We start from the raw sequence: 24894 nt of genomic DNA, 5'->3' as shown, positions 1-24894 counted from the left end.
GGTGGTGCGGAGTGGGGGGTGGGGGGGCGAATCGACAGATGATAATGAGGGAAAATACATTTTTTAAAAGAAAACCACTTACCTCACACGTGCCGCATCGCAAACTCAGCGATGCAGCGAGCACAAGGTAAGTGTTTTTCTTTTTTTCTCTTTTATTTTCCCTCGTCGTCGTATTTCGACTCCACCCTCACCCTGCTCCGCTCCGCCCCACCCCTCTTACCTGTACCGGCGGTAACTGAGCATTCTACTTTTTCATAAGGAACACATCCACACACAAAGTATTTCACTTCAGTGCATACTATGGCAGTAATATTTGCATTTTGGGAGGAAAAAGCAAGGACAAAACAAGCTTTGAGAAAGCCAAATGACTGTGTCCTAAAACCAGGCCTATCTGCTTTGCCAGTACTTGTTTGGAGGGAGATGGAGATTGTAAAGGGGCTTCAGATAGCGCATGTTACAGGGATTGACTTCAAATGAGCACTCTGTACAATCCCTTCTATCTTGATCCTTCGGGTCTATGGTGTGTGAGAGATCTTCCAATCAGGAGGCGCAAGAGATCAGGAAGTGCTTTCAAGTTTCCTCTGTGGGATACTGGCAGGGTTAAGAAGCTGGTTCAAATAAACTTAACATGGTGTCAGAGTGAACTCGCCTACCTGGAAAGTGGAAGCCTAGCAAAGGATTGACTCTGGCCCAGCCCTCCCGGCCTTTTCATGTCATCACTTTGTTCCTAAATCTCCCTATTTGTAGGCAAAACCTCCTGAATCTAGTATCAAACTTCAGCCAACACGTTCTTCAAGCAGCTCAGCTTTGCATACAACATGAGGCATAACCACTTGAGGGCCAGGTGTAAAAACAATCTTTTGATGTGTTGAATTTGTCTTACGATTCCTCTGTGCGTACACCATTACCCTGCGGTGCCCCCTGTGTGCGCAGAGCAGTTCTCTGTTCTGTTACAGCAGATGAAAAAAGCCAGCTACGAGGGCTTATTAACACTAATTTGCGTTATTAAAGGCTTCTCGAGGCTGTGATGATCAAAGCAGACATTCCTTGCTGGCCATGCCGATGTTCTTTTGGACTCATGTTACATGTTCTTGCTAATGAAGGTGACGCGCGGGCGCGATGTCATGCACACGTACTTACCACCTTCATTTCTCTTGTCAGAAAGTTTTTTTTTAAATATGAGAATTTAACCATCTTGTCTTTGTGTTGCAGTTCTTTATTGTATATTCTAACATTATAATAGAGAGAACAAAGTATGGCGGCCGTACATTTGCTATTCAGGGTTACATGCACATTATCTGTACAAATATGGACAGTGCCACCAGAAAGTTGACCCATTGGACCTACGTACAATCTGCCACTACTGTAAACTAGTAACGAGAATAATAAAGGGGGTAAAGGGGGGAGGGGGAGGGGGAGGAGAGAGGAGGATTCCAGGGGAGGGATAGCATGTATGCGCCCATACTAGTCCACTTTTATGCGCCCTCTATGACGGTCACCGGGCTACCATCCCTCCATGACTCGCGTCCCGTCGCCCCTACCCCCCAGTCTATTCGTAGTTGACTATGTGCAGGGTGATCAGACGTCCCGGATTTTCGCAGACTGTCCAGGTTTTCAGAGGACTGTCCCGGTGTCCCAACGCTTTTTAAAACTTTCAATAAATGTCCCGGTTTTTGGGACAAAGGTCAGATCATCTAGCGAAGAATAGGTGACATTTATGCTCTCCTTGTACAGGTGCCTACAACGTCTGAAATAATTGAACTAATGTATCTGTTTCTGCCGGGCAACACAGTACACTGTCTGCTCCCAGCAGAGACACAGAGTGTGAAGGAGAGGGGGGGCGCAGGGTGGAGGTCAAGCCATAGCTAATGTTATGTATACGTGTTTGTGTGTGCATGCGTGTGTGTATGTATGTATATATGTGTATATACACATACACGTATATGCACACATTTATGAGGCTAGACAAAACAAGCCAGATATAAAAGTAAAACTAAAGGCTTTAGTCCTTCTTTTATGTCTGACCTTTTCTGGTTTTTGCTCCAGAACATTTGGTCACTCTAACTATGTGGTATCTCGGTTCCTGGCGAAATAGTTCTGCAAAATGCAAGGTCACTGGAACTATAAGTGTGAGTGTAAGTATGAGTGTAAGTATGAGTATGAGCATGCGGGGGAGGGCAAACATGAGGGAGATGGGAGAGGGGGTGTCAGCGTCCAATAACAAAGATAATAATGATAAGCGTAACAAACATGATGATCAGTAGAATGATAGTAATGAGGATAATGACAGTGGAGATGATAGTAGTGTTGGGGGGAAAAGCCGAGAGAGCCGAGGCGGGGCTAGAGGAGGGGGGGACTAGCAGAAGTGCTCATGATTGGAAATGTTTCTGAACATTATGTGCCCTGGTTTTGCAACAATTAATACAAACATTGAAACATGATCGAGAGATGGTTTGTGATCACTAGCAATACACCCGTCACTAGGGTTACCATTCGCCGATCACAAGCTTGTTCAGATTTTAGAGAGTGGGATTTGTAAATTGGGGTATCAATGCTGCCCACAGAGGAAACCTCCAATTCATATTCATTTTCACTCCCGTACCTTGTCTCCAGCTCTGTCTGGATAAATACATACAGCATTCGGCCAAGGTAAGCCCACCTTACATTGTACATGGCCAGCTGCACGTAGTCAGTGGCCACATTCTGTGAGGAATGTTAAAGGCGACCTTCCCAGAAACCCATCTGAAGATGCAACTTATGTTAATTCCTCTGTATTATAAAACTGTAAAGATGCTCCGACTGGTTGGCAGTGGGCTGCTGATCAATGGCCAAGACTTAAGACCTTCTTCAAGCACGACTTCTGATGACCCTCTTGCTGTGGTATTACCAGAATTTGGAACTGCTTCCTTCTCGTTACTTTGCTTGGTGGGAACATACAACTGTGTCCAAACTGTTCTGGCCTTCCCTGCTGCTGCTCCTGACCCTAACTTTGTGGAGCCTCAACTCAGCACATGAAGACCATAGAGGTAAAAATAGCTCGCCTTTTTCCCCTCATCAAAGAAGGCTACCTCAAGAATCTACTTCCGCAAGTGCAGGAGACTGCAGTGGTGACTGCCTGGTGAGCTCTCCCAATCCATGCACTGATTTCCATTGTTTTGATACCATTCAGAATCTGCTTTGATGCCCGTAATGGTGCAACGTGTTCACTTTGTGATTGTGGACTAGGACGCCATTGTCTTTATGAACCAAACTGTGATCTGTCTCCTTCAACATCACGGTTGATCCCACGTCATTGAGGAGCCACCGCCCTAGAGCCTTTACACACCACATGTGATAAGATGTTCATCGTTTAAGGCACCAACATGACCTAACGATGACTATATTTCTGGACCATATTACTTTCTGGTCTCGCAGGCACTTCCTATTACACTTGGAAATTAGTGGTGAACAGTATGCCACTGATACTGTGTTTCTCCTTGTTACAGCTTGTTTTCAGTGTTTGTGATCAATAGACAGTCAGACATTTGTAGTCAATTGCGCGTAAATCACCTGTGTCTAGGTGAGCAAAGTTTTCAAAACACATATTTTATTTCACTCTACAGTAGGCATAGTTTGAGTAGTGGGTTGGCAGGACCCTTTAAACGAGGATAAATAGAGAGGAATGCTGTATCTAATTTGACCTACTCCAAAGTATGTGTTATTGGAGAACAGCTGCAAATTTCTATCATCGGAAGTATTCATGAGGATAAACATAACCAGATGACTTGTGTACATACACTAGTTGACACACATTTGTGATCTACAAATCCCATTATGTGTGTGTGTGGGTGAACATTTACACTCACATGCATGCATGTGTGTGTGTGTGTGTGTGCGAAGAAGGCAGGTATGGGAAAAATCATGCTTGGAGAATGTGTGAAATTGATGTATGTGATAACCAATGTGGTGCACGCATGTGCAAGCTGACTATCACTTTTCTGCCTGCTCCACTTCCAATTAGACCTCTCACCTGGACCAGTAGGTAACAGCTGCAGAAGTGCCTATGGTGCTTAACTCAACTGTTGCTGTAGACTGGAAGGTTGATGTGATCTGCTCCTCTATGGTGGTGGGCAGAGAGTCTCTTGTTGGTCCATCTCTTAGTGCTGATGCCTCCAGCGTTCTGGTGTCCACTCACTCCTTGATGCTTGAATTTTGATGGTACGTTGCCTCTGTTTTTCATTAATGCTCTTATTAATGACATCAACTGCATTGATCTTTCATGTTGCTCCTTAGTTGCCATTCTGAGTGTGCACTGCTCTGGCCTCTTATCCCATTCTCTTCTCTTCACCTCTCCAGCTTAATAGACTGCTTCACTTTTTGTACTCACTAGTTTTGTGATATTAACATCGTCTGTGACAGACATATGTTTGTGAATAAGGCTGACAATTTGTGATTTCATATTTTGCAAATAGGATGGTCCTGAATTGCTGTTTTTCCCCACAGATCTTCGTACATAGTGCTTTACAAATCTGAATTTGTAATTCGTTATTTTTCACATATAGCAGTTTGCACATCAATTTTTTACTACATTAGACCCATAGTATTTTATACCCCAAGGCATTAAATTTGTGACCCTAATGTATTGTTGTTTGAAAGTGGATTATTAGTAGTGATAAATATGCATCTACTAGTGGCAGTAAGGCCACTAACACAGTCTAAGGATCAGAATAGGTCTCAGAAAACGATTTCCATGCTCAACCTTTGATAGCGTGGCTGAGAGCAGGCAGGCTTAAGTACAGAGATAGGTATGTAAAGTATTTTAAACACCAATTCTGTAAATAGTAAAGACACAACACATAATAAAAATCCAACACCAACTTATACAAATAGGAAATATTTTTTTCTTTAAAATGACACCAAAGGGAAAAAATCCAATGTAGGAAATAGGAGATATTAATTTTTAAAGATTTAGCACTATATAGCACATAGAAATATATAGCACCTATTGGGGCATCTGGTCGTGCTAGACCGGGACAAAATCAAACTTTTAGGCCAACCACGATCAAGCCCTGCGTGGCTACCCCTTGCAGTAAATCTCAGTCAAAATGTTTGCCTTCTGACTGGAGCTTGTCTTCCTGGGGTTCTTCGAAGCTCTAAGTCAGTCCGGATTCGAAGAGGGTTTGCCAGCCTGCCTTGCAATGAGTTCTGTCTAACCTATGGAAGTCAGACCTCCGTAGCTTTCCAGCGGGCCGAACCAGAGATCCAGGCCGGCTCGCAGTTGAAGGTGGGTGACTTGAATCTCGCAGTTGGTCCCGGTCCCCTCTTCTACATTTGGACTTAGAAATTTTTACGAAGCTTTTTCACCCGGGGTCCCTTGATGCCCTCCACCAAGCAGGATTCGGTGAGGGCTTGCCGGCTTGGGTTTCGACCAGCTCCGGGTCAAACTCTGGAAGTTGGACCTCCGGAGATTTTTTTCAGCTGGTCGAACCTGGAGGGCAGGCCGGCTCGAGGTTGAGTGTCGCCTGCTTGGCTGGCCAGATCAAGGCGGTCCACTTATGGAGCTTTTTTAAAAAGTTGATCCAACGTTCTCTAAACGTCTGGAACTTCTTCCAGACGATGTCGTTGTTCCTTTGTGGGTACCAAAGTGTGCAAAACTCAAACTTACTCCAAGGGTCTGGAAGCTCCTGGCCTATTGGTGGCTTACCCTTAACCTCAATCTTTTCTTCAGTTCCAATTTTTTCAAATAACATTTATGTCCTGTGTCATTCTCTGTGTTTGGCCTCCACTACCCACCTTGGGTCCTTTCTTTTTCCCTATGCCTCCTCGTACTTCTGCTGCAGTTCCCTTAATGTACTTAAACTTTGATTGCGCACAATTGTACTTTTCCATCTCTCTCTGTTCCCCAGGATACCCCTAAGCCCATCAATTTTTGCTTGTTTTCACAAACCATTTTAATTTTTAGTTCTCGCAATATTGTTGTATGTCCTTTACAACGTAGTTCTAAAACATAGGGGTGCATTTACTTCGATTTTGTGCTGTGTTTGCACCAAAAAAATGACGCAAATCAATAATTTTTTTTTTTTTTACAATTTACTTAAAGTTTTTAGCTGGAAATTCACTTGAAAGTAATGCAAAGCAGCGCTGCTTTGCATTACTTAGCACCAAGGGGGAGTTCCATGGGTAGTGCATGGGTGGTCTTATGCAACTACCCATGGTTTTTGGAACTAAACCGTATCTATTAAAAAACTAGACAGCGTTTTTCATAAAAAATAATACCCATTTAAAAAAAAAAGAAAAAGAAATGCTGTTTGTGTTATTTTCCGAGTTTGCACATGTGCTGCACTGTACAGCGCATATACAAAGTGGAAAATGTTTTATAGTTAGTCTACGCATAGTATTTTGTACTGGAAGACTCCCCATCCAGTACAAAACCTATACAAGATGCATGCCGACACCCTTGCACTATAGTGCCAAGGTGTGTGTCGCGCTCGGCAGCCTGCTAGTGTTCCAGCACTAGGGAGTAAGCATGAGCGCAAAATCCGCTCCGATCGCGGATTTTGCGGATTTTCGGTAAATCCGCGAACTCTCGCGAATTTACCGAAAATTCGCAATTCGCGAGCGGCGGATTCCTCGGTCAAAAGTTCAAGCCTTGCTGGTCTGTAACTAATTTACGATGGCGCCGGCAAGCTGCCAGCGCCATCCTAAAGTTACTTAATTAGCTTCAGCAGGAAGCTCTAATAGATAAGATAAAGCAGGGGCTCGAGCGCCTGCTTTATTTTACCAATTAGAGCTTCCTGTTGAAGCTAATTTAGTAACTATTTTAGGATGGCGCTGGCAGCTTGCCGGCGCCATCGTAAATTAGTTACAACAGGCACAAAACGGTGGTGTCTTCTTGAATAAATATGAAGGGCAGGGTTCATTCTGGCACGACGGTCCTGGCACAAAAATTAAACCTCTTCCGCAAGCACTTACAGAAATAAGCATGTGCCCTAGTTGAAGCTTAAATTCAGTGACTCATTCATCGGCCCCAAAAACAATCGTGAGCGTTGTCAAGGCTGGGCAGATGTGCCTTCTTCCCAGATATACCATCGAAAATCAGCTGTGATGCTGGACATAGGCCTTTGCATCCTTGACTTTCACGAGCGCAATCCTCGTGCTGTTCCTGTGGCCAGGAGCTTCTGTATCTGTATCTGTATCTGCTGCTCTGATCGGTCTCTGACCTTTTATACACACAAGAGGCATATGCACTCGCATGGAAGCCCCGTCCGTTTGGCCCCGCCCACACACTCGAGGTGTGCACCGTCTTCCCGCCATTTACCCACTATGATAGGTCACTCAAGGGACCCCTGCGCCCTTCGGCGCAATTGCATAGTAACACACACCTGGTCACTGTTGACAACACTCTGGCACTTTAGGTAGCTGTAGTGTAGTAAAAGCACTATACATTTACCCAACGAGGTAGCACTTACTGATTATCCAGTAGAAAGTACTCCAGTTCAGTAGAGGTATGGCACAAAACGGTGGCGTCTTCTTGAATCAATATGAAGGGCAGGGTTCAATCTGGCACGATGGTCCTGGCATGGAAGCCCCGCCCCCAAATCCGCCGATCCGCAAAATCTGCGGATCCACGATCCGTGAATACGCAAATTCGTGAATCGTGGATCCGCAAAATCCGCCCATGCTTACTAGGGAGAGGGAGGAGAGCAGGGGCGTAACACAGGCCCCCGCAGCCCACGCAGTGCGGGGGGGCCCCTAGCTCCAAGGGGCCCCCTCGGCACTGAACTCTGGTCGGGAGAGCTCCTGATTGAGCCTGGAGGGGGCCCCCCTAAGTACCGTGCAGGGAGGCCCCCTCACTTTTCGTTACGCCAGTGGGGGAGAGGGCCGTATCTCTGTATATATGGTGCTCTCCGGCTCTCCTGCTCTTTCCTTCTCACACAGTGCTGCATTCTTGGGTGCTGTGTCTTCATGAGAATTTGGTAAATGGACCCCGTAATCTTCAAAAAATGTCTTTTTATGGAATTACAACGTACGGCAAAAAAATTTACTGCATAATAATGTTAACACTGAGGAGCTTATTATGCGGCAAGGAAAAGGAAATGATGTAGCATAATGCAGAACTTTCTGCTGCAGAATTATTTATCTGTTTTGTAATACTAGTTCAAATGAGTATAGTCTCAGCAAACTTTTGACATCGTTAAAACCAGTAAAACACATAAACACTGCACTCAACAGCTGAATGGTGACCATTTCACTTTTAGAAAATGCGTGATACTACATATGACACCTTTTATTAACTTTTGATCCGTTCTACCTAGAAACAAATCTGGCAGCAGATGGTGAATTTTGTGAAATGTTCTCTTCCTTCCTCACCACTGACCCAGTGTTCTTTGTTTTTGCTGTCCTGTTACTTCTGCCCCAGATTTACAAGGAGCAGCTGAACACTCGGGTGGTTCTGATTGCTGTGGAGACATGGACAGACAGGGACCGCATTCCAATCAGCTCAGACCCCATGCAGATGCTACATGACTTCTCCAAATACCGCCAGAACAGCATCAAGCAGCACGCGGACGCCGTTCACCTGCTCTCGTAAGTGCCTGCTAGTCACTGCTCCTGCTCATCACTGGTACTCGAGGTCTGCTTGCCTGTTATGTTGGTGTTCGTGTCTGCTGCTGCTTTCATATGTTGATAAATCTATGATTTAGGGGCAGATGTATCAACATCCTGATTTGCGAATCCCAAATAGCGATTTTTCTTGAAATTGCTATTTGAGATTAGCAAATAGGAATGTATGTAGAAAATCGCATTTGTTTTGCGATTTCTTAAAATTCCTTAATTGCGATTCGCAAATTGCGAATCGCAATTAAGGAATATTTTCCCATTCATTTCTATGGGCCAGGAATGGGAAGTTATTCTGAATTTACGATTCGCAATTTGCTAATCGCAAATTGAGAATAATTTCAAGGGTGCAAAGGTGTCTTAAGGACAACCTGCTGCACCCCTGAAATTTACATGTGTGAGCATATGGAGCACATACATACCCCAGGACATGTATAAGAGCCACAAGGCACCTTTACAAATGCCAAAAATGCATTTGTAAAAGGAATCGCAAATTACCACCAACTACAAGTTGGTGGTAATTTGAGATTTCTTAATGTGAAATCGCAAAACTTGATTGCTTCTTACATAGCATTTAAGGAATCGCTTTTGGCGATTCCTTAAATGCTTAAGCAAAATTAAGGAATTGCAAATGTTGCGATTCCTTAATTTTGCGATGCGATTTTCTTCATACATCGCATTTGCCGATTTTTTTGTCGTAAACGCTGTGATTCGAAAAACGGATGATACATCTGCCCCTTACTGCCTTATCTTTTTTGCAAGCGGTCAAAATCCCACTTTCCGGGCAAGATTTTTCCAGACTTTGATTATCCTGTGACCGGCTGGGAAACAGATCATTCTTGGCTTATAAGAAAGTAGTGAGATTGCCTGACACTTATGAAAGGCACTTACTGCTGAGGCATGCTCCATCGCCCCTGACATGGTATAAATGTGTGGCTTCTGAATGACTGCACATTTTAAAATTGTCGCATACACAGAGTTATTTAGTAATACATCATTACAAAATGCTATAATCCGGCATCATAGAGCAAAAAATACTAGGACTCATAAAGCTAGGCGTCACTCGGAAAATTGTGGACAAACTCACAGCAACATTAGTAACGACACTTCGTCTCCTTTTCTGGACAAAGACCCTCAATCTAGGTTTAATCCCAAACTTTCAGACTATGGTAATGTTATTACTGCTTCCGAAAGATGCACTTGGGCATTCTAAGTGAGGAATACAAAATGTTGAGGGGTTGGTAAAAAACTGACTGAAGTGTTGCTATGAATAATTACCAGTCGCTAAGATTAATAGAAGCTTTCCATCCATGCCCTTTTATTTTCCTCGGTGTGACACTCTAAGTGGGACAGGTATTCCTAGATGAGGATCCCATGCTCAATGTGGGTGGCCCAGGAATAGGCCCGGGCAGAAAATGTGACTCTCCTCGCGACCTTGGCAGATGTTGGCGACTCTGTGTTACTCTTGTACAGCAGGGTTTCAGTCAAATTCTGTCAATCACAGCGTGGTGGAATTATTTCACTTGCGAGGCTCCAGAAATGCAGCTGCGGTCGGTAGGGGAGTACCCGCCGGGGCGGTGACGTGGGGAGGGGGAGGGGCAGGGTGGGGGTTAGGAATGTATGGATAATGGAGGTTTGCAGGTAAGTAAACATTTAAATAAATCAAACGAATTTCGTTGCGCGCACTGCATTGCATTTGGGGATGCAGTGCGCTCAACGAAATTCGTTTGATTTATTTAAATATTTACTTGCCTGCAAACCTCCATTATCCATACATTACTAACCACCACCCTGCACCTCCCCCTCCTCATGTCACTGCCCCGGCAGGTACTCCCCTACCGACCGCGGCTGCAGAAATGTGGTCTGGTGAGCACGAGCGAGTTTGGTGTCCTCTAGTGTGATATCCAGTCTCTAGGAGGACTTCCAGCAAGATTTTCTAATGCAGGCAGTCGCGAGCGGTCTCGAGTGTGGTCAGAGGGCTGATTCTCAAGTAGAATTTCTACTTGAGCAGCTGCAAAATCAGCTCCAAAGGCAGCACGCTCTTGAGCACTGCGTGGCGTGGTTTGTGCTTATTTTTCAGCACGGGGCACCACGGCAGTGCTAAAATGAACTGCGATCAGTAGAACGTGCATCCTTCCCCGCCTGTTGGAGAAACTCCGTGGGATCTTGCTGAGTTTTTCTGTAAGTCTGCGGAATAACGGAGTAAAATTCTGTGAGTCCTGCTCTACCCCGGAACCAAGCTATACATAACTGACAAGGCCTAACTGGACCAAAACAGGTTTGAGGTTGGTTGCAGTCATGTTTAGAGGAGATCTGATCAGGTGTTTGGGCTGAATTGTTCATATTGGAACAAGACCTAGGCTGGTTTGTAATTGACTTGACTAGTAATTACCAGTGGCTGAGATTAATTCAAGATTTGTTTTCGTCATGTGCTGTAAAAGAGGGCATTGGTATGTAACTAATTCTACCCTAGCCCAACTCACCTTCCACAGGTTGGTCCTTATATAGGAAAGACCTACTGTAATTAGAGAAGCATCAAACTGTGGGGAGATCTCCTGGTTCTCTAACAGTCTAGCCTTTTTCTACAGTTTCACTAAATATCTTGTGTAGGGGGGGGTGCATCAAAACATTTAGTCCCGATGGTAGTACAGGTGGATTGCATTTCTATGGGGGTGACATCTCCAATCAAAGATTTTCCATTTGGTTCACATAGGAAAAGTGCATGAGCTCAGCTCTGATGATTTTCAATGGCAGAACCGCTTTTTAAAAAACTCATTTGTATTATTTTTTTAATATACAATACCTTAAAGTACACCCGCAAGCACTTAATGTAAATATCCAGTGCTGTGATTTAAAGGTCCCCGGGGCTAGCGTCTACTATGCATAGCATGCTCTTTGCTACCTCTGGCACTCGTCTTGCGATCCCAGGCACATTGGTCACAGGTGTATCCTCAGGAACAGAAAAAATGACACTACTTTTTAAGATTCTTGCTCGCATTCTGCCTTCGTTACAATAGGATATGAATATAAAGAAGTGAGAGTAGCTACGAGAGGTTCAATCATGCCTAATAAAGGTGAGCTCACTGGATGGGAGTCAAAGGGGGGGAGAAAATGTGATCTAGTTGGATGGATATAGAACCACAACGCCACACTGTCATCGGAGTATCAATAATTATATCAATAGTTATACCGTGACATTTTATACAGTAAAGACAAGATGTCAGTGTGAGGAGGTTGAATTAACCATTTTCTTGTTTTTGCACTACCGATCAGTCTTTGTGAAGTCTGGCTCCATGAATAAACCTTTAGATTATGTGTAGAATTCTCTCCAGTTACCTCATTGGACTTATCACCTGCTTCCCAGACGGTGCAGGATGTAATCACAGACTGAATCCCAGCATTTCTCCAGGACATGCTAGTTGCACAAATACCTAATTACTTCTCTTCCTGTAATTCCAGCAGGGTAATAAGTAATGTGCTATTTACTGTGCTGTCATCCTAGGCTCAAGGGAGAAGTGATGTAAATTACACCTTTCCTGGCATTTTGGTGAATCGACATCTATGCAAATTTCTAGCTAGAAAAAGTAAATTGTCTAATGATGACGATTGCAATGCCAGAGGGTAGTAGTAGTAGTGACATCTTTATTTGGTTTGTAAAAACTATAAAAGACAGTGACTAATAATTATAACACAATCAAAACCATAAAATATGTAAAATAACAATATTTGATATTCCAGGCTGAGGGTTTGATATAAACTGACACATGCATTGGACAAGGGCGGCTCCTCCATGTGGGCGAAGGAGCATCGCCCCACAGCTTTCTTGCAGTGCGAGAGGCAGAAACATAAAATGGTATTATAAATAAATGCCATTGCGGTGCTGTGATTGGCTTAGGGGAGGGGAGGGAGGCTGCCTGCTTCCTGTGAGGAGCAGAGAAGCAGAGACGACATGGTACCGGATAAGGCCGGAAAAGGTAAGTTAACTTTTTTAAATTTAATAAAACCTCCCCGCCCCACCCCCGGCACTACCCTCTCCCTGCACAACCACCCGCCCTCCCTCCCCCCCACCCACGATTCATGCCAGACATGACTGGCATTGGAGTATTATTTCCCTACCAATTCCTCAATCTAACTGCAGCCAGTAAAAAGGTATGCACCATGGTGCAAATATATTCAAATTGCAATAGTTGCAGGTAATACAGAGCTGGTCTACACTTTCTAATATTCAAAGACCTGAGCAATCTAATGAGATATTGTTTCCTGTAAAGAAAAAACATAGCATAGATTGGTTAGATTTCGAATTACATGGACATACCTCAAGGCTTGAGTCACTTTACGCATTTCTGGAGTAAGAAACTAAAAGGTGTGCTATGTTAAATCTAAATCTGAGCAGATAAAAACACAGATGGCGATGCAGTAAAGAGTACAATTTGGGCTCCATATAGTCCGATGTTACTTTCAGTTGGTGGACAGCCACATTCTTTTTACTAAGCTCTTGAAAGTTCCTTCCCCGTCCCTGCTTAGAGAGAAATTCAGCTTTTAGAAGTGTTTTAGGTAAAATAGTGAAATCACATGGTCTATAAAAGCACTCAGGTCTCACAAGCAGGGAAAAACCTTTCCTTAACATACCTTACGCACGATATGTGATGGGCATAATCAAGCTGTAGGCAGTCAGTGATTATATCCTGATTCAGGAAGGTTTCTTGCTTGGACTAGATGGAGCGCCACAGAATGAGTGGTGCTAACCTGACGCGGCCCTCTAAATACAGTAGGCCAAGTTCAGCATGGCAGGCATGAGTATATATATATATATATATATTCACTGAAAAAACCATAGGTTATAGACCATATATAGTTAGGAATTAGCATTTAGAAAACCTTATTTTACTCACACAAAACCATTGAAATTCCATATATAGTTAGTTGCACTAACTATATATCGCGCACCTGCAATCCACTGCTGATGATGTCACATATTACATCATTCATGACATGGTCAGTGACATCACTGATGACATCACTGATGACATCTCAAATGACATCACTGATGACATCACTGATGACATCTCATTTGACATTACTGATCACATCACTGATGACATCATTCATGTGATGATACAATGAACCTCTTCAGACTCTAATATAACCTTAGATACACTCAGTGTAAACAGACACTCACAGACTGTCACTCATCCATGGAGTTACTCACACACCTAGTCAGTCTTGCAAAGAATCAATCACACCTCGATTTCCTCAACTATATAGTTATACACACCTTACTTATTGGAACATATAATAACACATATTTACTCTGTTATACAATCCCTGATACAAGTTCACAATAATCCATACAGCCACTCACACATTCACTGGCTCTTATGCACAGTTATTTATATATGTCAACTATCACATGTACTGTGTTTTACATATGTACTTACTTTGACATGTAGCACTGAGATATCCATTCACTCACCAATACACTCATGCACACAGTCAACCGCCCATACAGATGTTTCCACATGCACTTTTGAACCCATACATCTAGTGAATCAACTGCTCACACATCTATGCACAGAGTCATACACCTCCCAGACACCCACACACACACTCAGTCTCCCATACAAATACTTGGGCAACTAATCAATAACCCATATAGTTAGTCATATAGCTAATGATCAACACATGCATCAGATTACAAAACAACAGACACAATGATGCACAATTTAAAACAGTTTAGTCACTAACCCATGCACTCAGTGAGACACATTTAATCACTCACTTATACAGTCAGTCATGCACCTACTAAATCCTTCATCCAGACACTTATACATCCACTCATTCTTCAATATGTAAGACATATTTTAACTTTACAGAAGCATACAGTCACTGGATGTTGTCATCAGTGATGTCATCAGTGATGTCATTTGAGATGTCATCAGTGATGTCATCAGTGATGTCACTGACCATGTCATGAATGATGTAATATGTGACATCATCAGCAGTGGATTGCAGGTGCGCGATATATAGTTAGTGCAACTAACTATATATGGAATTTCAATGGTTTTGTGTGAGTAAAATAAGGTTTTCTAAATGCTAATTCCTAACTATATATGGTCTATAACCTATGGTTTTTTCAGTGAATTTTCAAGGTTTTGTAAATGCTAATTCCTAACTATATATGGTCTATAACCTATGGTTTTTTCTGTGAATTTCATTGGTTTTTTAACAGCTAATATCTGTAGCTGTAAAATGTATTCTTCTTTAAATCCAAAAATATATTTTATATGTTTATGAATAATTTTTTTTTAAAATATTTTTTTTTCTTCGTTCCCGCTTCGCGAATCGGGAAGCTTCCCGTTAGCTGACCTTGATGCCGCGAAATAGACCGCGAGCCGGTAAACGTTTCTTTACCGCAAGTGCCGCGTTAGAAAACAACATCGTGACGCCTCCCGTCCGCATGACGTTCCACGTTGTCGCGTGATACGTCATATGACGTGCTACGTTAGCGAACTGGTACGCGAAGCGAGTGCCAAAGCGCAGGTTTCTGGAAGCAAACCGGGAGGCCCTGCAAAGCGCTTAACGTAAACACAGCAAGTCATGTGACTTGGTAATAACACTTTTCATTGGTTCATTTCACTTTTGGTTTCCTAATGATGTAAGACTAGGTCATATAATCTAAAATGAACACTTTTGATTGGTTGAGAACTCTTGTTTTTCCCAAATGATGAAAATCCCTCCTTCTTTCCTCACTCTGACTTTCATCATTGTGAGAGAAAGACCCTTTGTGATCACTGAGCAATGGCTTCTTTAGTAGCTTCAGCTGGTGCTTCCCCACCACCTCCACCACATCCAAGGAAGAGTGGACCACCTGCTCAAGTTGTAATTCAACAAGAAGAAGAAGAAGAGGAACAGGAGGACGAGCACGAAGAGAGGCAGTTTTTGCCTGAGCAGCCCAAGACGTCTCACCGGAAAGAAAACTTCATTTGGCAATTTTTTAAAATTCCCAAAGGTCAGAAAAAAGTAAATGCAAGATACGTAACTTGCCTTATATGTCAAGATAGACTGTCCAGAGGGACCGACAAAAAATACAGTTTCGGAAACTACACAATGCATCGCCATATGACTAGGTGGCATCCTAACAACTACAGTGCTGCACAGTTTCGGAACGACCTAGATAATCTCCCTATTATGGCCAGAAGATCTGTTGTACCGGAAGTAACGGGACCAGAGGGCAGGGAGATGGTGCCAAATATACAAATGAGATTTGGTGAAGTAAAACACACCTGCGTATTTTGCGATGGATTCATTTCCTACGGAGAAAGAAGCATCACTCTGATCAACAGAGCTATTGACTATCATATGCAAGTTTGTCCGAAACGCCCAAAATAATAAATACTTCTTTTTTTTGTTTTGTTGCTCCTGTTGAGCCCTTTACAATGAATCGTTTTCATTGCCCCCTCCAAGAAAAACCCAAAAAAATATAAAACTGTTCCGAAAAATTCAAAAACAGTAAAAAAATGTTCAGAAAAATAAAAAAAAAAGTTCTTTTCAGAACTACCTCCCCGTTATTAAAAAATTGGTACAATATTTGGAACTGTGCCAACCTCTATTTCTCTTAGTTCGCTTCCTAGTTCGCTCGCTGGTACGCGAACTGGAAGCGAACCAAAAACAGTAAGTATAAGGGAAGGAAACACACACTTATGTTAAAAGAAAGACAGCTATAGGGGAGTAACCTAGAGATACTATTACCCATAATCCACTACTGATGATGTCACATATTACATCATTCATGACATGCTCAGTGACATCATCAGCAGAGGATTGCGGGTTTTTTGGCAACATGCCTTATCCACGGTTTAATAACGCTGCCTTTTGCTTTATATAAGTTTTCAAATTGTATGAAATATATACCAATAGGTCTTTATGAACCTTTAGGTAGTGCTTTTGTTCATGAGGTCTGGTCGCTTCCATACACATACAGATGTTTCAAAGATGATCAAGAAGTTTATCTGAATGGAGAGGAATGCACTGAGACGCCAGATCATTCACTAATGTGTAGGCACATACAGTTACACGATTCATGCAACAAACACCGACCAAATATGGCTTGCGTGTTGCAAGGCACGCCAGTTCCTGCTATCATCCCCACGTTCAAGTTGTTGGAAAATGGTAGTTATTTGATGCTCAATAATGAAGATTGTTCTGAGTTAATTAAAAGTATTCCTTTTATCGTAACAGTAAGTGAACGGGTTATTTGCTGCAGAAATGTTCTATTTCCTCCCACACATGAACATAGGGAGTTTTCAATCTGGCCACAAATACCAACCTTGGGACACGTTTCAACGGCATGACAAGAATAAGAGCTCTTTTGTCTCAGAGAGAGGTGGCCTTGAGTTCGGCCCGTGAAACTTTCGTACTTCACATAGCGAACACCCGTACACAGGTTTGCCTTTCAATTTCAGCAACATGTTTCCGACTATCTTTAACGCATCCTCCACAAAATCCCTGGCACACTTTTTTAAAGTTGTTACCAGTGGTCTCGTGACTTCATTTGAGAAAATCTTTGGAGTCATCCCTGCTCCCTTTCATTCCATTTTCTCCACTCTGGTTCGTGGATTGCATTTTTACTTGCATTACCAGCGGACGCTCTTGTGCTTTTTTACATTTTTAAATATGGATGTCCCTCCTATGCAACCTCCGACCCTGCAGCTGCTGACACTGTTCCGCAATCGCATGCTAGAATATTATGGCACAATGCCGTTGGCGATATTAAGCACGGCATATGGATTATCTTTTCGGTTCTCCTACTTCACCTGTGTCCAGCCTGTATTTCACTGCCTGACCTGTGATTTCGATTGGGCCATTGATTTGTGTCTCTGCGGACCGGTTTCTCCTGACGTCGACTTTAATCAGCTGATGACTCCTATCATTACTCACGAGTTGATTTGTCCTGGCGAAAGGATTATGGCTGTGGCATTGATGCATGGACTACTTGGTCCCTGGAATTTACTGGCGGCAGCACAGTCTTTCTTGGAACACAGCTTTCTTGAAAACCCACCGAGCTGTCCTCTGATGGTGATAGAGGATCCGGTGCTGGGAGAGCACGTATGTTCTTTTCCGCTTTTAAATTGGATGGCTGAACTGTTTTCGGATGAAGACGGTGACTTCCTATTGGAGGCTGTTGCAGCTTATTTTGCATACACAGTTATGTCATAGACCTTTTTCATGTTTGATATGCTGAGTACTAGCATTTCATTGACAATTCATTGACTTATTTGTCAAGTTTTTATTATTTACCTTGCCTATTGGCTTAAGACTCGATAAAGTACTTGGCTGTTTTATTTTTCTTTAGCATTGAATTTTCCTAGTTTTTAATGCTTTACCTTGCGGACCGTCCACATATAAACTTGCAATCTGCTCTCATGAGATGGCACTTCTATTATCTTATTCAGTTCGTTTCCGGATCATGAGGAGGTGTCATCTAGGTCCTGGATATCTTTACACCGTGTTAAGTTAGCATGGGCTCATTACCGGTTTAAACGCCATTTTTCCTTTTTTGCAACTTCTGCACACGACACTTAGTTGTTGCTTTAGCTTTCCACCTAGTAGTTCATCGTGGTTTACATGAGAATAATATGTTATTGGTCTACTATCTGCTTTACTTGTTAAACTATATCTGTACAGCGAGTGCTAAAGTTTCAAGAACAACACGATACAGAATTGTTATGAGGTCTGATCTCCACGACTTCATACTCATAACATAAGTGCAACTTCTGCCAATTCTGGGCATGAGGCGGGTTTTATATTGCTTTGCCGAACACACATACACAACAGTTGATGCGGTTCACATGAAGAGAGAGCTGGTGTATGCTGATGTGATTCCTTCAAATCTAAGACACTAAAGTATGGACACGCCCTAAACCAACACAAAGAGACCTTCTTAGCAAATAATATAATATGTGTATTAGGGAGGGTGAGATATAAGCAGCCGCGGGCCGTGGAGGGAGTTACGATGGGGCAGGGAGGCGGGGAGGGGGAGAAGCAGGGTGGAGCCCTCTCTACCTTGCCCCTCCCCCTCCCCGCCTCCCTGCCCCACCGTAACTCCCTCCACGGCCCGCGGCTGCTTATAAGTGTTGCTAACTCTTATTCATTTACAGCATGTTAACATACTGTCACCATTCGCTTTTTATGTACTAGTAACTATGCTGGTAATTTTGCTACTGATAATATGTGTACTTGTATTCTCCACCCTGCTTCTCCCCCTCCCCGCCTCCCTGCCTCACCGTAACTCCCTCCACGGCCCGCGGCTGCTTATAAGTGTTGCTAACTCTTATTCATTTACAGCATGTTAACATACTATCACCATTCACTTTTTATGTACTAGTAACTATGCTGGTAATTTTGCTACTGATAATATGTGTACTTTTATTATCTAAGGTACTACGCCTGAGAAGACGGCATTAGTAAATAAACATTTCAAATACACATGTGTTCTTCTTAACTCCATGTTCTGGTTTCTAAGAAATATATAACGACCGACTGTTCATGAGTTCCACGTATCCTGAGGTACTATAAGTTCATATTCTGGATTGTCTAAACATTGAGAGTTTGTTATATCCAATGTGACACTGTACCTAGCTTGCTAAATAGTTTTTGATTACTAACGTGAGTTTTGGGACACCCTAATTCGCCGAGGTTCCAATCCTCTGTCCACAGTTCTGTGTGAGAACAGAAACCCTGCGACAGGGGCACCCCCGACCCTTGCTGGAGCTTCATCACACTTGCGATACAACTCCAGCAATGCGCCACCTTTACGGCACAGATACATCACGCATCTGTGCTGTTTTTGCCCCATGATGCGCCGCATTGTAAATGCAGCACACCATAGGTGACGGAACAGCGGCACAGAATGACTAACACATCCCTGGTGATGCGCCAGTCATCATAAATCTATCCCTATGCTTCTTATCTTGTTAGAGATGAACCGCCATATGTATCATCAAAGTTATTTGCATTTCCTAAATAGCGAACTTTAAGGAATAAATAGCGATTCTTTACCATTCCTAGTTTGCGATGAGCTATTTGCTAATTAGCCGAATGTAGCCCAATGAAGCCCAATGTAGCCCAATGTAGCCCAAAGATGGCCGCCAGACACACAAAAAAACAAATGTAGCCCAAATATCAGCCAGATGTAGCCCAACTATAGCCCAGTGACAGAATGACCAATCAGCTTCGCAAACCTCCGTTACGCGAAGCGGAGCGCTGTTACAGATATATATCTTTTTTTGAACGTTAATTTCTCAAAATCCACTGGAGCACATATATTGAGACCTAGCAAAGGCACATCGGGCTACCAGTCCCTAATATTTTGCCAAGTTTCGTGCAAATCCATTCAGCCGTTCAATTATTATTTTTATTATTTTTTTTTGCCCCGCGGGGCCCTTTTAAAACCTCCACATCAAACCTAGGGGGTCAGCGAGGATCTACTATGCCCCCTTATAGTTATTTCCCCCTTTGTTTTGACCTCCTCTTGTCTCTCGATCCTACCGAGAGACAAGATGGCGGCCGCTACGGACTGTTTGGAATGTTGACAGACGCCGGAGAACCAATCAGCTTCGCTTCACAAAGCTCCGTTGCGTGAAAAGTCCGCGAACCAGAGCGCTAACCGGTCCGCTGTTACAGATATATATCTTTTTTTAAACGTTAATTTCTCAAAATCCACTGGAGCACATATATTGAGACCTACAAAAGGCACATCGGGCTACCAGTCCCTACAATTTTGCCAAGTTTCGTGCAAATCCATTCAGCCGTTCGGGCTAAAAGTGAGGCCAACCGCCCTATGGAAAACTCAATGTTAAAAACACGTTTTGGGACCCCCCTTTTTTCTCGGCCCCCACTGGACGAACCCCCCCCAAATTTTCAAGGGCTGCTCAGAAACAAAATGTGCCATTTTCCTGAAAATTTCAGCCAATTCCGTCCACAAACGCCAAAGTTATTAGACATAGAATTTTCAAAAAACCCATAGAGAAAAAATCCTAACTATATATACCTACTGGCGACCGCCAGAAGGTAATATATATATATATATATATATATTGGTGGGAACACATAATAAGCTCCACAAAAATGCATTTCACTGGTCTGCAGGAGCGAGGTGTAGGTATATCCCCATATTCCTCTACCCAGTGGCGTCACTAGGGTTGGTGTCATCCGGTGCGAGTAACTCATGGTGTCACCCCCTCATGTCTTACTACATGGACCTCCTCTGCTCCGAATCCGCCAGTGGACACAGTTGGCAAATGACGGGACCATACCACACTATCAAAAATTGTGCCACATTACGCCTGGTGATTTCCCTTTTCTTTCTGCATAATTTAGTCAACCCTCCCACATAATGTGGCCCACCTCTGCTGCATAATTCCAGTGGCCCTAGCTACGAGTGGCATTAGGATACTAAATGGCCCTGGCCGAGATGAAGGGCTGTCAAGGTACTGGGGAGTTGCTTGTTAATGACTAATTTCTAGATATATTAATTTTAAGGATGTTTACCTTTTGTGGATAGCCTGGAAATCTCCTAGACCTTAGTTTGAAATCCTCTGAAATATAGGCATTCCATCTATTCCATCTTCTACTCTGTATGAATCCCTGAAATTGGAGGAGTTGGCATAAACACTTCACGTTGAGCATTGCATAGCCCTATACAAATTCGTTTTGCATTAGATGTCATAATCTGTGGGGGACATGAAAGCTGAAGCCAGGTTCTCACTCCTCAATAACAAGCAAATATACATTTCTTAATAAGGCTGGTTGGTTTATCATAGCTCAGATCGCAACGTGTCGGAATATTGTCTCAAATCTACAAAACAGAATATGAAAACTATTGGTAAAGAAATTAATAATGAAACTCTCAAAATAGTTTGAGCCGACAGAGTTGAATTAGTATGGAATAGAATGTACGTTACTCAACCCGGAGTGCTTCTAACGACTCCCTCAACTTCCTACTACCTTCTGACTAGTAGAGATGTTCCTAACACATAAGCAAATTAAAGGTTATTTCCTCTTGCCTCCATCTTTCTTGTTTTGGCCTTCTCTTCCTAACTTTTCTTGCTCCTTTCCCAATCCTGCTCATTAACTTCCTGTTGCTCCTTCCCTCTTGCAAGCTCCCATCTCTACCTTTCCTCACCTCCCCTTACTATCACGGCTCCTAATTTTGACATGTCTACACATTCACCTCCTGTCTACCTATGTCCCCCATCATCCACTTGCAATAAATTACTCCAAAATCAGAAATGACAACTTTTAGAACATTCCTGTGGCTGCAGATTTAAAAAGGAAAGACATTTTATTTGGCCTTTAACATGTTTCATGCAATGTTTCCTTTTTTGCGTGCTCCAGCAGCTAAATTACAAGATGTGAGAACAGGATACTTCGTTCCTAATCCGGATTTCAGCAAAGTGTGTTATTCTGGGAAAACTGTGTAATTCCCTTACCTGCCTAAAGTTCGATCCCTGTTTCCATTTATTTGTAAACGCTGAAAAATACAGGCAGGCCGGCTGATAGCTGCGCATATGGAAGATTAAAAAAAGATTTCCAAATGAAGTTTACATAGCTGCACGTGTGGGGATATGTTAGTACTGCTATGCTAATATTTTCAGGTAAATATATACTTTATTGCATGTGTCTCCTTAACACACTAAGACACCACGGTGCAAGTACTGTACACGTTTACCACTTAAAAAAAAGTGAAAATATACTGCTTTGCAACTTAATTTCTTCACCACTAAAAAATCGGGATAAGTGCCAATAGGAGAAAAATAAATGCGACCGAATCCAGTCTGAAATGTGAAACATCCATACTTTAGAAGCAGGATCCCTACTTATAACGAGAAAAGGAAAACTGCAAGAGCCAGGATGTAAATGAAACCATTAAAGCTAGGGGGGGAGGGGTGTGTGCGTGTGCCCATGTGTGTCCGTGTGTCCTGACCTCTGCATCATCTGTCTGTTTCCAAGCTGTGCGGGTGGGGGCTCCGGCAGGGAAGCCGAGCTCAGGGGCAGCTCCTTCTGTCTGACTCGGGGGTGGGACAGACAGCGGCGTGATGGAGAATGATGGCCCCCCTGCGGAATGTGATGAGGGGCCCCCACTCTCCCGTATCACACAAATATTGATTGGTCTTGGACCAAATGGGGTGGGGGCTCTGAAGATCAGGGGGGCTTGGCAGGGTTGGGTGGGGCAGATGCGCCTGTGACACTGTGTTATGCCCTAGACCCACTTTGAGGAAAGACCCGAGAGCGGCTGCAAATCGGATGACCTTTTTAGGTCTCGCCTGTCGATGCGCATGCGCATCGAGCAAGCGAGACTATAGGGGCTCATCGACTCTTTATCTAACTTGCAAGGAATCGTGGCGATTCCTTGCAGTGCCCGTGACTTTTAAGCTCAATGCGCATGTGCATTGAGCTTAAAAGCGCGTGCACAGCCGCCCGCATTCCTCCGACACCTTTGAAGTGAAGCTTAGCTTCACTTCAAAGGCCCGGCTTCTTCACACCCACATGCCGCTCTGCCCCGCTCCGCCCCCTCCCCTGAGTCAGCACTGCAGAGAAAGCCGCCTCACGCTTTGAAGCCTGTGCATCGGCCATTATCTTTCGCCTTCCTTCTCGCTCACTTAAAATGGCTTTCCAGTCACCACGGGTGGCGGCAACACGAAGCGCAAGTCTTTTGTTGCTTCGAACGAGATATGCAAGTAGCCAGCCTGAACGCCTCACCCCGGATTCCTCTGTTTGTACACGCTTGATATATTTTATTCCTGCAGTATTTGTTAGGCTTCGGTGGGAGAAATGACACTCATTTCGCGTACACAAATGTTTTTTTGAATCTGAGCATATTTATACAGAAGCCCTTGTGTTGTATGGAAATGAGATTAAACGTGTATTACCACCTCCGAACCTTATTGTTTTTATTCTTTTCTATTTGCCTCGTACAACGCATTTTGCACCTTCAATACAAGAACTATCGCATATGGCTACACGTCTAGGCAGGAGGAGTACATGATTTCGAGAATGCCCTATTAAACTGCATTATTTTGGCGTATACCATAAAATCGGTGCAACTCCCACGGTCTGACTACCAGTTACAGTCCCCAGGGGGTTATTTCTCCATAAGACCCTAGTACTGTTCGTGGTCTTTGCAGTTGTGTCGCACGTGCATTCGGCTTCTGTGTACGACTCCGGCCTCAGTCTCTACCTGGGGGAGGGGGTGGGCTGGGCAGCTCGGTTCTCCTGCCTGTGAGCGTCGCACGCACTATGCTTGTCGCAGCTCTACACAATGCTTGTCGCAGCTCTACACATTTCACGCACCGGGCGCCACGTGTTTGAGTATATCTCACGCACCCTGAATCTCGTACAGGCATGGTACCGGTGTTCACCTCACACACTTTGTTTTTGAGAGTCACACACAACACGCTTATGTTTCCGAGTATCTCACACTATTCCTGCGTCTGTGAGCATCTTCCATGTTATTTTTTTCATTTATTTTATTTAATGCGATTTTATATAGCGCGAATATTATCCAAGGTGTCAGAGCGCTTTACAGGGGCATCACAGGCACACACCAGGCGTCTCGAGAGCGTCAGACTCGCCCATACTCGGCGTCTATCTCACACCCGTGTGTGTGAGCCTCTCGCGCTCTGAGCGGTTCACACGCACTGTACACGCTCGTATTCTCACACCAGGGTTACCCTGTGTGGTAAAATCACACACAGGGCTCGTTTGTTGGCACCTCACACCAGTTTCCCATGTTAAACGATCTTTTCCCACCTCACACTTCTGTGTTTCTATTCCTTCTCCACCTTCCCGTGTGTGAGGAGCCCCACGCATTACATACAAAATGCTTCATGTGTTTGTCTCCCACATACTTGAGTTTGTTGTGCTTGTGTTGTGAGCATCTCATGCACTGCTCTTTTGTGACCTCGTGCGGTGTACTCGCTTGGAAATGTTTCTCACAGTTTTCAAGTATCTCCCTCGGGCTCTCGTGCTGTGTTCATCGCAAACACCACACTTCTGAGTACCACCCACACACAGCCACCTCGTTCTGTATATCGAACTATGCTCATCATTGTGCATTTCCCGCTCCACATCAGGGCTTCTCGCGCGTGTACCTGTATCTCACACACGCCCGCGCATCCTAGCATCTGGCATGCTGCAAGCTTTTCATATTTGTAAGGTTCTCGCACCGTGCGTCTCCTTTTGCACCTCACTATGATACAGGCGTGAGGCGTCTCATAACTCACTCACCCTCACTCACAC

The 24894-nt window shown here is 43.7% G+C and overlaps 1 protein-coding gene across 1 annotated transcript in view; it reads left to right on the top strand.

The window, feature by feature from the left end:
* Positions 1 to 24894, top strand: part of ADAM23 (ADAM metallopeptidase domain 23) — a 748300-nt gene that overhangs the window by 547968 nt on the left and 175438 nt on the right. The window contains exon 11 of the mRNA XM_078680301.1: positions 8399 to 8565. Within this exon, the coding sequence (XP_078536427.1) occupies positions 8399 to 8565 (167 nt within the window). The remainder of the gene's footprint in view (positions 1 to 8398; positions 8566 to 24894) is intronic.

This window comes from Lissotriton helveticus, chromosome 3_1, assembly GCF_964261635.1.
Source record: "Lissotriton helveticus chromosome 3_1, aLisHel1.1, whole genome shotgun sequence".
Taxonomy (NCBI): domain Eukaryota; kingdom Metazoa; phylum Chordata; class Amphibia; order Caudata; family Salamandridae; genus Lissotriton; species Lissotriton helveticus.
Note: the sequence above shows the minus strand (reverse complement) of the source record. Positions and strands in the feature narration are given on the sequence as shown.